We start from the raw sequence: 13299 nt of genomic DNA on the forward strand, positions 1-13299 counted from the left end.
TAACTGATTGACCTTGAAAACAAATGTTACAAATGAAAACTTGAAAGTGTGTTGCAAGAAATGCTACACCAATACAGATCATTATCCATTTTAAAAGTAGGTTTTCAAATGTATTTTGTACTTTAGATTTATTAATTAGTGGTATTCATTGACAATTTCTTAATAGGAAACCAGAAAATAGTTACACATCCATGTATTTTGCAATTTTTTCATTACAGGTATTTGAGCAATGATTTCAAGAGATAAAAAACAACTTTGGAAGTAGATTTTTTGTATTTTATCTATCTATCTATCTATCTATCTATCTATATATATATATATATATATATATATATATATATATATATATCTCTATATATATATATATCTATATATATATATTTTTTTTTTTAATTCTGTATATATCTGAAAATAACTTTTGTGAAATCCAAGTATAAAGCAAACCTTTGTGATGAACATCTCAAATATATTTTGTGGACAAGCATTGTTTGCCAAAAAAAACTGCACAAATCTCACACACAAACTAGAAAGATAAATGCATGGCCCCCCAGAAAATATGACTAATGTTTAGTATGGAAATGTTTTATATTGTTCTTAAGAAACCTACTATTTTAACTCAAATAGTAGTATATTGAATCAATGTTGTCATGGTTCTAGTCACTGTAGAACCTTGAATTCTTGGTATCTAGTATACACATGTAACAATATTGTCTTAATTAAAATACATATATTCCACCTGCCTCTTGAACTTTCTCAGTTAGAGCCTTAAATTATAGCATTCTTGAAACTCCTGCTCTAATATATTATATGTTTGTATAGGTAAATAAATAATTTAAGTAAGACAATTTCAAACATTTTGAGTAGAGAGTATTTTTAGCTATGCTTGATGTAGTCAATAAACCAAACAAATAATGGTTAAATGATGCAAACAAACACAGGTCTTTTATTATAAAAGAGGTCGTTATACTTCATGAAGCAGTTCATGTAATGTTATAACGTTTTGAAGGCGAAGATCAAGAAGGAACTGATGACGCTGTGTCTATCTCTGCCATTCGAGGAGAGCCGTCATTGCAGCCGAGTAGTCGCCTCACATCAAGAAGATCTGACAGACATGGTGCTGGCCGAGTTCACTAGTGATGAGATGTGCTTCTACATGAAGTACTGCACCCCAACTCCCTCAGCAGTGGTCACTCTGTCCGGTGGAGATGTGGGTTAGTGTTTCTACACTTAGTAGCATTACAAGCAACTCTTGGGTCTATGCAGCGGAGAACAACCCGGTGTAGTACATCTGGGAAGTTCATATGTAAAGAACGTATCACTGGATCTTTTTGCAATGCATGGCTTAGCCACTTGAAACTAAAATATTTGTAAGATACTTGTTATTTTCTGTTGGAACCGTTAGTAAGTAAGTTAACCCTTTAAAATGACAGTTTTTGAGTCATATGCGTAATAAAGTGATTGAGGATCAACACTTTGTTGATTTGCAAGTGTTTGGGGGGGAAACTATGGAATCAAAACTCAACAAATTATCACATTTAATTTAACATACATTATTTACTTTTTTATTTTTAAACGTCAAGTTTGAACCAATTTTATACAGACATTTTTATCTAGTACCTATGAAGACTAATTTCATCATCAACAATGATTTTTTTTGTCATATATTTATATGATTACTTCAGAAAAATATTCACTAGACTGTGTTACTCAATAAAACTCTGTCACTTTGTAACTGCCATATCAAAAAGGAATATGTCTTGAATGAAAATTATTTACACTGTTGTTATGCAACTATAAGTAAATAAATTTTACTATGAAATCAACATAATGAAAGTATTTGAAAAATCAAGGAAGCCATTTCTCCCCCAGATAACTCCGTCTGATTTTGTGTATAATTCTAAAAATGTTTAAAGTGGAAAACCTCTATCCGCACATAATGATTTTGGCCATATTTCTAGTAGAGATGTTTCCACCTCCTAGTTAGGCTATTAATTGAATTTTATTTAATCTCCTTGGCTGTCAATGCACTTATTCCAACGTTGACTGGATACATTTAAAGTTCAGTTTTAATTTTTGGGAAGAACCAGAAGTCACATGGTGCTAAATTGGGTGAGTATAGTGGATGTGGACACACAAGAACACTTTTCAGCCAAAAACTCACAAATGAGAAGCGAGGTGTGACACACGGCGCATTGTCATGTCATGATAAAGAAGGAAACTATTTGCCCATTATTTGGTTCTTTCTTTGTATGTGGTTTAGCAAACATTTCAGTACGCCCCTATAAAATTCAGAGTTTACTGTTAATCCTCTTGGAACGAACTCTGATCGCACTATGCCCTCACTATCCAAAAAAACAATGAGCATGACTGTAATGTTAGATTTTGACTGATGTGCCTCTTTAGGGCAAGGAGATTCACTGGTTTTCCATTGGAAACTGTGCATTTTGGTCTCAGGATGTTATATCCATAGACCCAACTTTCATCTCCAGTTACAATTTCGGCCATGAAGTCCGGATCTGCCTGAAAACGATCCTTCAACTCTGTGCAGACCGATGCATGATTTTCCTTCTGTTCATCACTCAAAAGTCTACGAACAAAGTTTGCACACACTCGTTTGCAAATTATTGGTTAAAATGCTTTGAATGGAACCATACAAAGATAATAAGATCTTTCGGTAGCTCCAATTTTCATTTTCAGAACAACAGTTTTTTAAGGAGAAATTTATTCAGTAATTTTATTTTAAAGGAATTTGTGTGTAAAATACAACAAAATAAAAATAATAACCTAATGTATTATGTTGTTTTCAGAGACAAATGAGATCCCACAGACATGGGCCGATGAGAGACATGACAGTGACATCTGTGTGATGTGCGAGTTTGTTCTCAAGACTCTTGAGAAGGATTTACAAGACAAGAAAACTGAGGTATGTTCATTAATCTTATTTCTTTACAATCTCAATTGTGATGATAGATTACATGGGGTTTTTTACATGAAGAGAGTGGGTTCCCATTTCTTATACCTGCACCATCACCTTTGAATCAGAAGCTTCTGCTTAAATAAAAATGTATGTCCAAGTCCAGACGTCATATAATAGTTTAACTCTTAAAGTGTTGATATTGTGCAGTGCGGTGTCTGCAAGCTGTTCGACAGTTCCAACATTGTGCGATGCGAGGTTAGGTCGACATGTACGGCAAAGAACATAACTTCTATAATAGATATTTCACAACATATTTTATGTAGTAATAAACTAGAAAAATAGCAATATTAACTTATCCACATGCTGCCTTTTATATTCCTAAATGCTTTTGCTAGACTACAGGTGATTTTAGCTTTCATCATCACCTGGAATTGTCATTGCTTATGAGAGTCACTATAAACGAGGTATTTCGTTGGTGTTAATAACTGGAGTAGTTTTCCTTTAATGTTTTATTTAAGTTTATAGCTCTTTTTATTTATAATACAGGTCAGGAATATGTAAATATCAACAAAGACTTTTTGGGTGTAATAAAATTTGCCTGTTGAAATAATTGTTTGACTTTGCCATATTTGTAAGTTTGACTTTGCCATATTTTTAAGTTTCCATTGGTAGAAAAGAATCTATCCCTGGATTTGCTAAGAAAAATTAAAGAACTTAAACTGGAATACTCCTAGAATGTTCCTGACACTACCTGTTAGTTATTTGAACTTGAAGATTCTGCAAAATAGAGATCATACAAAATTATTTGAAATCTTCATTGGGATAAGATTGTTTAATGAATATTTGATGAAAAAGAGTTTTGCCACAATTACTTGTGACTTCTTAACTAAGTGACTGAACACCCCCCTTTTTATCAAAGAGGAGGTACCACTTTCAAGTCTGGCCGGGGACATGGGTCACCTTAGCTATGCCACTGGTAAGTACTTCACAGTCATCAGGACAGTTCATTGTGGTGGCCATTTTGAACACAAGTATAGTGCACTTAGAAAGGCATAGTGATCTACGTTGTGACCTACCAGAAGAGTACTGAACATGTACTCTTGCTACTCATGTAGCTACAACTTGTTGCTACTCATCAAGAATCAAGAATCAAGAAGATTTATTGTCGTTAAATACACACAGGTACAATAGACATTGTCAGACAATATAAATATATATAATCTATTAAAGTTCTATGGTGGTTATAAACACAGTAATAAGTAATGTTTTTCTGTAGTAAGTTTATATGTAAGTGGTTTTTACTTTCTAAAACTATATAAAAAAAATTGGCATAATAAATATTCACCAGTGCTAAAATTCAAATACTTACAAATATAGGAAACACAAATGAATAATTTATCACAAAATTTACATTGAAAAATGAATATAACAAATTAAAATAGTTTGACTAGAATGCTGAGCTTAAATTAAAAGATTTCAAACTGGTACAATTAAAACTAACATATAAACAGTACAAATTAAAACAACATTTATAGTTAAAAAGATGTATCAGACCATTTAAAACAGACTATCAGAAAATTATGGTAACTTGTATCACAGACTAAGAATTCATCCACAGAGTAAAAAGGTGCAACCTTAAACCAATTCTTAGAACTGTTTTTAAATTTATTTAGACTCGTTGTCCATGCACTATCACGTAATTTATTAAACAACTGCACCTCCATAAAGCAGTGACTTTTTTTAAAATTTTTCAAGTCTTACTGGTATTAAATTTAACATATATTTAGCTCTTGTATTATAATTATGGATGTCTTGACGCACCTCATATTTGTCTAGATTCTTCTTTAACTCTCATTAAGCAACAATATATATACATAGATGGTACTGTCATTATGGAGAACTCTTTGAAATCGGGCGACAAGATTCCTACCCTTCACATTCTTAATCAATCTTAGAGCTTTGCTTTTGCCACAAAAAAACTCTTTGGGCTCCACTACTATTACCCCAAAGAAGTATTCCATATAACAAGAGTGAGTGAAAAAAGGCAAAATATGATGTTATTAACATTTCTCTACTTACACATAAACATAATTTACGTAATAAGTATGTTACCCTAGATAGCTTTGTACATAGACTACTTGTATGAGTATCCCAACTAAGCCTGTCATCCCAAATGTACCCCTAACAGTTTAACTGATTTACTTCCACTTGTTACAGCAGTTCTTAAACTGAAATAAATATTCTCTGTTTTACTATTGTTTACATTTAAGAAATTTGCTCTAAACCAATCACAAGCTACCCTCATTGCATTACCTTGCACCAAGTCTAAGCTAATCAGGTCTTTACCAGAATTGAGTAAAGTTGTATCATCCGCATAAAAAACGGACATACAGGGTACACTAAAAGCAAAATCATTTTATAGCTACAATAAACAAAAAAAGGCCCCAGGACCGAGCCCTGAGGGACACCCATTTGAACTAATTTGAGCTTTGATACGTCAGAACCTTGAGCTACCATTTGCTTCCTATTACTTAGATAAGAGGTCATTAAATTCAATTCTTTACCCTGTATACCGTAACAATGAAGTTTTTTTAAAAGCAGATCATGAGATATACTATCGAAAGCTTTCGACAAGTCAATTAAAGTAGCTGATAACATATCTTTACATTCAAAACTTCTTAAAATTTTTTCAAACAACTGATTCAACTGCTTTGATAGTGTTTTTACCAGGTAAAAAACCAAACTGCTCCTTACTTAGTAGTTCTCCCTCAGCAAAGTAATTGTACAGTTGGTCTTTTATACAGCACTCAAAAGACCTTACTAAATATAGGAACTAATGATATCGGGCGATAGTTAGAGGGGCACAATTTATCTCCTTTCTTAAAAATAGGTACTACAACTTTGACAACTTTAAGAGTATCTGGAAAAACACTCTGCTCAAGCATCATGTTAAAAAGAAGTGTTAAGGGCTCTAGAATAATATCTATTATTTCCTTGACTACTTTGTTGGAGAAACCATAGACATCTTCACTTTGTGATGAACTCAATTTAGAAACATACTTGAGCACATCTTTTGAAGGAATCTGCTTCCAGTGGAAAACGTTATTCTCAATATTCATGTCAGATATATACCTATTTAAAAACTGGATGGCAGCTATATTACAGTTACTCGCTACATTAATTTACATTTGATATTGTTACAGAGTTTAATAAAATAGTCATTAAAAATTTCTGAATCAATTTTTGTTTCCTGATTTGCAGGTCTTAAATTAGCTTCTAATCTAATAACATTCCAAGCAGCTTTACACTTATTTTTTAGAACTAAGAATATAATTTTCATGAGATTCTAACTTGGCTTGTTTTATTTTTACTTTATAACATCTTTTTAGCATTTAAATATGCATCTTTATATAATAAATTTTCTTCAGCAAGACCTTTATTATTCTTATAGCAATCATACAAATACATAACATAATCTCTATATGACCTCAGCTCAGGTGTAAACCACTTATTCTTACATATATTTTTATTTAAATCTACTTTTATTTTCTTTATCATGCAGCATTCTTCAAAAGAAGTTGTCAAAAAGTTAATAAAATCATTAAAAGCTAAATCAACTGTATAGTAATGTTTTTAAGAAATTCCAGTCAACCTCACTTAGCACCATTCTAAAGTTTCTTATTGCTTTGGGAGTTAAGTCCCTCATTCGCTTGAAATATGTTTGTTTGTTTGGATCATTACCCATAAAGTCGTGGAAGACTGCTAAAATACCAGAGTGATCAGAGATATGAGGCTCGATGATCTGACATTCTATATCATTTTTTAAACATATTGGTAACAATGTTATCAAGACAAGCTACATTTCTTGTAGGTTCATGATTTAAACAGTATAAATTTAAAGAGCGAAATGTATTGAGAAAGTTTTGTTAGTATTTAAATCATCTTTTAAAATATCAATGTTAAATAATCTCCTGAAATAATAATATGTCTGGAAGGGTACTTTTTGTACAGGAAACCAACACAACTATCTAAAGAGGACAGAAAGCAAGCGAGGTCTAAACCTGGTGTGCGATATATTGTTGCTACAATAATGTTGGTCTTACTCAATAAAACTGCAGTTACTTCAAACACAGTATCAATACAAAATTTTTTCCAAATCAAATAGGTTGGTAATCCAATCCATTTTTTACAAAAATACTACACCCTCCTCTAGTTAATGGCGGTTTTCTACAATAAATATTTGCAAGACTATACCCTTGAGGAACAAAAAGCTGACTTTCTTCTATGACTAGCCAGTGTTCATTTAGTGTTTAAAATACTACAATTTAGTGATTCTAATAAAAGTTCTAACATTTCAATTTTCTTCCTAATTGAACTGAACATTTAGATGGAAAACATTGAAAAATTTGCATTTATTATCAACATATGCTACTTTAAACGGATCTAGAATTATTGATGTGGAGTTTCCCGACACTGTGGCTGCCTCTTCTTCACCCGATGCTGTTGTCTCCTCCTGTAGCTGCGGCTCGGTATCCCCTCTGCACACCATCCGGGTTGGTTGGACTCTGGCTCCGGGAAGCTTCAGCAGTGTCACAAAAAGTCTTAGCTGCCTCACGAATTTTGTCTGCAAGCCACAGTTTTCCCTTATGATTGAAATGCAGACCGTGGCGAGTATGAAGTTTTTCTGTCAGCATCATGTACATTCACCAACTTGACATTATTATACTGATCACTTATTTCTTGTAGAATACCATTAGTCCTCTTAACTTCTTCATTGACACATGACCATTGCACTAAATCATATCGATGTGGAATATTTAATAGTATTATATTTTGATTTGATTGTTCTTCAAGTGTGTCTTTGATTATATTTATTGCTTCATTTGCCTCATTCCTTGAGACTCATTAGTACCACAAAACACCACCAAAATGTCTTTTTTTCGTCCAGTTTTTCCCCTTGAATGTTTATTGGATTAAGAATTTGCTTGGCTCTACCACTGGGGGCTACAAAACCTACTGTTTGATGTGTCTTAATCAATTTATTTAAGTTCCAAGTCAAATCACGTCCATGGCTGTCGGCACACAACATAAATCTTATGATGAGCCTTGCAGGATTCATTTATTATTGCAGTGGAGGGATGTGAAAGGGCTGTTATCAATTATTATTTGAGGCTGTAGAGGGATTGGGAAATCACAACCCAGATTGCGGTGCTACCTTCAACCATTCAGCAATCAGATTCCTTGGCAACTTACTCTCGGAAAGACCCTCAAAAATAGTGTGAAAATTTACATGTTATCAATAAATAGAACTATTACTGATAATTAATCAATATTATAAATTGCAGGCAGAGATCCGTGAGGCTGTAGAGCATGTTTGTTTCGTGATGCCATCAACAGTTCGACCCAAGTGCAAGAGATTCGTAGACCAATACTCAGACCTGATAGTCACACTTTTGGCTCAATCCATTGAACCCAAACAGATATGTCAGATGCTGGGTGTATGTTCCTCATCTACAGGACTGGACTATGTGCGGAGTAAGTATCAATGTACTAGTTTTTACTTCTTGGACTGATAGGCACAATTGTAGCTTAGATCCATTGATCCCAAACAGATTTGTCAGATGCTGTGTGTGTGTTCCTCATCTACGGCTAGACTATATGTGGACTAAGTATCAATGTACTAGTTTGTACTTCTTTTTTAACAAATCCAAAATTTTTAGTTGTTATTTCCAAATTTTAATCTTAAAAAAAGAATCCCGATTCTTTAGTTCCAATTAGCTTTTAGAACCTAAGTATGATTTAAATAAAATTATTACTGACCTAATATCTGACATTTTTAATTCTTAGGAGACTGTCTGATATAAAAAGTAATCCGACTCTACTATAATTGGATTTTCAGAGGTTGAGAATAGTTAATAGGTTATCTATTTAGTTTTTCATTAAAAAAAAAAAATAATAAAAAACACATTCTGCAATCTGTTATTTGCATACTGCTGATCACCTGCCGTCCGCAGATATACATAGCAGGCTCGTAGCGTTATATGTACAAAAGTACATAACTGCAAGCAGAGTGTTATTTACAAAAGTATAATATTCATATACTATAGAATAGTATATACTAACCAAATACAAATACAAACATAGTTAGTATAGCATTTGTTCATTAGGTTATCTATTTATGAGTTTTTATATTCAAAGTACAATAAAATCAAGTTTTTGTGATCAGTAATTTTCATAATTTCTAATTAGCTATCATCTGCTAAGAAATGCACAGACTCACAGTACTGTGTGAATATAAAGTATAGAAAATTTTAACTGCAAACAGAATATTATTTACATAAGTAAGATAATTATTTAATTAGGTGTATCTAAGGTTTTAAAAACACAAAGTACTCAAAAATGCATTCTAGCAATTCATAAATTGTTTAATTTAATTTAATTACTTTTTCTAAAGTTTATATTTTATAGTTACAGAGATTTTAGATTTGCGTGTTTTACATGCGCAATAATATATTTAATATTAGGTCTAATAGTTAGTAAAGATGGATATAATATTATAAATTGTTTAGTGTTAATTCTGTTTTGTTTACTCTTTATATTATTTCAAATTAATAATTGCCCCAAATATTGAAGTTTGTAGCCTATTTAATTTTATTACAATAAATTAAATACTATATACAAGTTCAGGTAGAGAATTTAATTAATGTAATTAAAAATGGAGGTTGATACACTTTTTTTTAGGAAATTCGTGTTTTAAATACGGATTCTACAACACTATGATTGATAATATTAACATCTTCACTCTCACTGCTAGTCCTTGGATATATTGTTACTGACTAAAGAACTCTGCTTAGAGATGATTGTAGTAAGCAATATGCAAAAATTAAATGAATTTTTATTAAAAAGAAAACATATTCTTTTAACCTGTTATTTTCTATATATTTGATATATCATTGACTAGAACAACTATTAAATGTAAAGATTAGTTCAGACTCATACAGCTACAGTATGAACAACAACAATAACCATAAGTTAGGAAAACCGATAAAAGCATTAAGTCAAAAACTTATTTTAGTTTAAAGAGGTTTTAAATGTTTTCTTGGTGTATATTTTGTAGAATCAGTGAACAAATGTGTGGTGTGCGAGTCTTTGATGGGTGCCCTGCAGGGTGTCATGGAGGACTCTGATATACAGAGAGATCTGAACTGGCAGCTAGAGAAGGCTTGTCTCAACCTGCCTCACTCCATGAGACGAGAGGTACAAACTGTGTATTAAATATTTGTTATATACTTTCAGAACAAAAACCTAGTAGATGTACTAATAATATTTTACGAAGTACTAGTAATAATATTTTACGAAGTACTAGTATATTAAATCTTAGTTACGTTGCTTGTTAGAAAAGTTAGGAATTGGCAGAAACAATTTTTTGCTTTAGTCTCAGCTAATGTATCTGTCTACTTTTTTACAAATGTGAATACTCTATAAGAATTGGTGGCCTAAAGAAAATTTTAATAAGTTGATTCAAATAAATAAAGTACTGTAGTAAGATTTAGGGCCATATCGAATAATTAAGGAATAGGCTTTTATATTCTGTGTCAGTTTTTGAAGCAAACATTCTTTCTTATAAATTAAAACTGGAATGTGAAAAGATCTGAGCTATCTATCGAGCGTGTAGATGTGTAGCCACAAAGGGATAGTAGCAGAAATATATATTGTTGATTAAAATGCACTTATGGTTTAATTTTTTCCATACTCATAATTTGATTAATTCCCAGTCCATTTTATTTCCACATCCATTTCATAAAAAAAAAAAACTGTCACTAAAACATGTATAGTGTCTATTCATTTCCAATACTAAAATAATGTTTCTTTGAAACAGCTGATGATAATAATGAAATAATTATTTTAAACCATATTAATGTGTATTTGTTAATGTAAGTCTTTTGTTGTCAATAATTTGTTACTGAAAATTAACAGGTTCTTTTCTTTTTATTTATTAAACTTATATTTAATTAATACCATTGTTTCAGTAAATAAAAAAATCTACAAATCATAAAATAAATTTATTGTTCTTGGATGTTTTTGTTGTTAGTTGTATTTAAGGTAACAGCTGCAAAATACCACTAGTGAGCCATGTAATAATCATGAAGCATGCATTCTATTCATTGCTTGGGAGAGTTGACGTAGGTGTAAGAAAACATGTTTCTGCAAACAAATAGGCATTAATTTTTCTTTTTAATTATGAACATACCACTAACTGTTTTCAACGAGATTCCAAAACTTATTGTACTGGTTGTTTGGGTGTATTTGTTTCAATATTTGGTATTTCGTATTTACGTAACACGTAAATAAATTCTAAAGTAAAAAAGTCAAATATGTGTCTAAGGAGTTATCTGACTGTGTAGGAAAAAGTGTTCATAAGTATATAATTAACACTTTAACTGAGCCACCGGTCTCACAGACCGGGGGGTAAATTTAGATTTCTATGGTGGCTACACTGGTCGGTCAAGGTCATTCTCGGGTTCGGTACCTGACTTTTACGTCTTGTTCTTCATAGAGCGCTAGAGTTTAGTCAGTTTCCATCGTTCATTCTGTTGTGACACACCACTTGTGTAAAACGTACCGGCCTCTCGTACCGGATCGCTCAGTTATCGAGTGGCGCATAACCGGTCCCATATACCGGATAGCTTACTTATCAGACGTGAACTAATTGTAGTGAAATGGATCGTCCTTCAACTAGTCGATCTGTAAATGTAACTTCCGTTAGTTTTGAGTCTCGGGTACGTATGATGTTAAATGAGGAATCTAGTTTAGAAGGGTCAGATAATGAAGGTGAAATAGACGATTCTGATGCCGACCCAGACTATGTATTACCTAACGAACAAAGTGATTCCAGTGATGATGAAAGTGATGCTGAACTGTTGGAGCGGCCCATCACCATTCAACAAGGCAACGAAGAAGGTGAGAGAAACATTACTTTACATGAACATAATGTACAGGAACCGACTATATATTATGGCAAACCTCGAAAAAGGAATAATGTAATTATTGAGCCTGGTTTTGAATGGTCCAGCCAAGAACCTCGAAGAAATGTAAGAACACCAGCCCACAACATTGTAAGAGGTGGCCTACCAGGTCTAAGAGGTCCTGCAAGGACCTTAGGCAACAGTCCTGAGAATTTAGATGTCTGGAATCTTCTATTTGATAACGAAATGTTGAACATTGTACTGACAAATACTAATATCAAAATACGATCTGTCAGAGAAAATTTAGGAGTAAATACAAATAAAAGTACGTACAGAGACACAGATATTTTGGAAATTAATGCTTTGCTAGGGTTATTATTATTAGCATCTGTGTTAAAATCAAATGACGAAGATATTGATTCTCTTTATAGTCAGGATGCTACTTCCAGGCCCATTTTTCAATCAACACTGACAAAAAGAAGATATATGGTGCTTATGTCATGTTTAAGATTTGATGAGTCAAGAACAAGAGATCAAAGAAAAGCTGAGGATCAAGCAGCAGCTGTTTCCGAACTTTTTACAAAGTTCATTGATAATTCAAAAAATCAGTACTGTGTGTCAAGCACAGTTACAGTTGACGAAATGCTAATCCCATTTCGTGGAAGGTGTCCATTTCGGGTTTATATGCCGAAAAAGCCCAAAAAGTATGGAATAAAAGTTATGTGTCTAACTGATTCGAAAACTTCATATCTTGTAAATGCATACATATACTCAGGCAAAGGGAGTGATGGGAAAGGCTTGACACAACGAGAACAAAGGCTCCTCGTACCAACTCAATCTGTCCTCAAATTGTGCAAACCCATTGAAGGTACAAACAAAAATGTCACTGGAGATAACTGGTTTTCCAGTATAGAGCTTCTTGACGAACTAAAAAATAAACATCTGACATACGTGGGGACCCTAAAAAAGAATAAGAGGGAAATACCACCAGAGTTTCTCCAAAATCCTGATAGAGAAGTTGGATCGGCACTTTATGGTTTCAATGGAGAAAAGACTTTATTGTCATTCGTCCCGAATGTCAACAAATCAGTTGTATTAGTATCATCAATGCACCACTCTGTGCATACTGACGAAGAGAAAAATAAGCCTGAAATTATATGTTTCTATAATGTCACAAAATGTGGAGTGGATATTTTGGATATGAAATGCTCGATCTATTCATCCAACAGAAGAACAAGACGGTGGCCTTTAGCTGTCTTTTACAGGCTGCTGAACATTGCTAGCATAAATAGCTATATTCTCTACATGTGCTATGTTGGAATTCCGGTGATGACACGTTTCAACTTTGTCAAAGCTTTAGGGAATGACCTAATCAGGCCTCATCTTCAAATGAGATTACAAATTCCTAATCTCCGA

The 13299-nt window shown here is 32.7% G+C and overlaps 1 protein-coding gene across 1 annotated transcript in view; it reads left to right on the plus strand.

Annotated features, from left to right (window-relative positions):
* Positions 1-13299, plus strand: part of LOC124371574 (prosaposin-like) — a gene marked incomplete at its 5' end in the record, with an annotated part of 79434 nt that overhangs the window by 51792 nt on the left and 14343 nt on the right. Inside the window, 4 exons of the mRNA XM_046829924.1 lie at positions 1007-1211; positions 2808-2923; positions 8263-8452; positions 10035-10174. Coding sequence (XP_046685880.1) covers positions 1007-1211; positions 2808-2923; positions 8263-8452; positions 10035-10174 — 651 coding nt within the window. The remainder of the gene's footprint in view (positions 1-1006; positions 1212-2807; positions 2924-8262; positions 8453-10034; positions 10175-13299) is intronic.

The sequence above is a fragment of the Homalodisca vitripennis genome, unplaced genomic scaffold, assembly GCF_021130785.1.
Source record: "Homalodisca vitripennis isolate AUS2020 unplaced genomic scaffold, UT_GWSS_2.1 ScUCBcl_1583;HRSCAF=5389, whole genome shotgun sequence".
NCBI lineage: Eukaryota > Metazoa > Arthropoda > Insecta > Hemiptera > Cicadellidae > Homalodisca > Homalodisca vitripennis.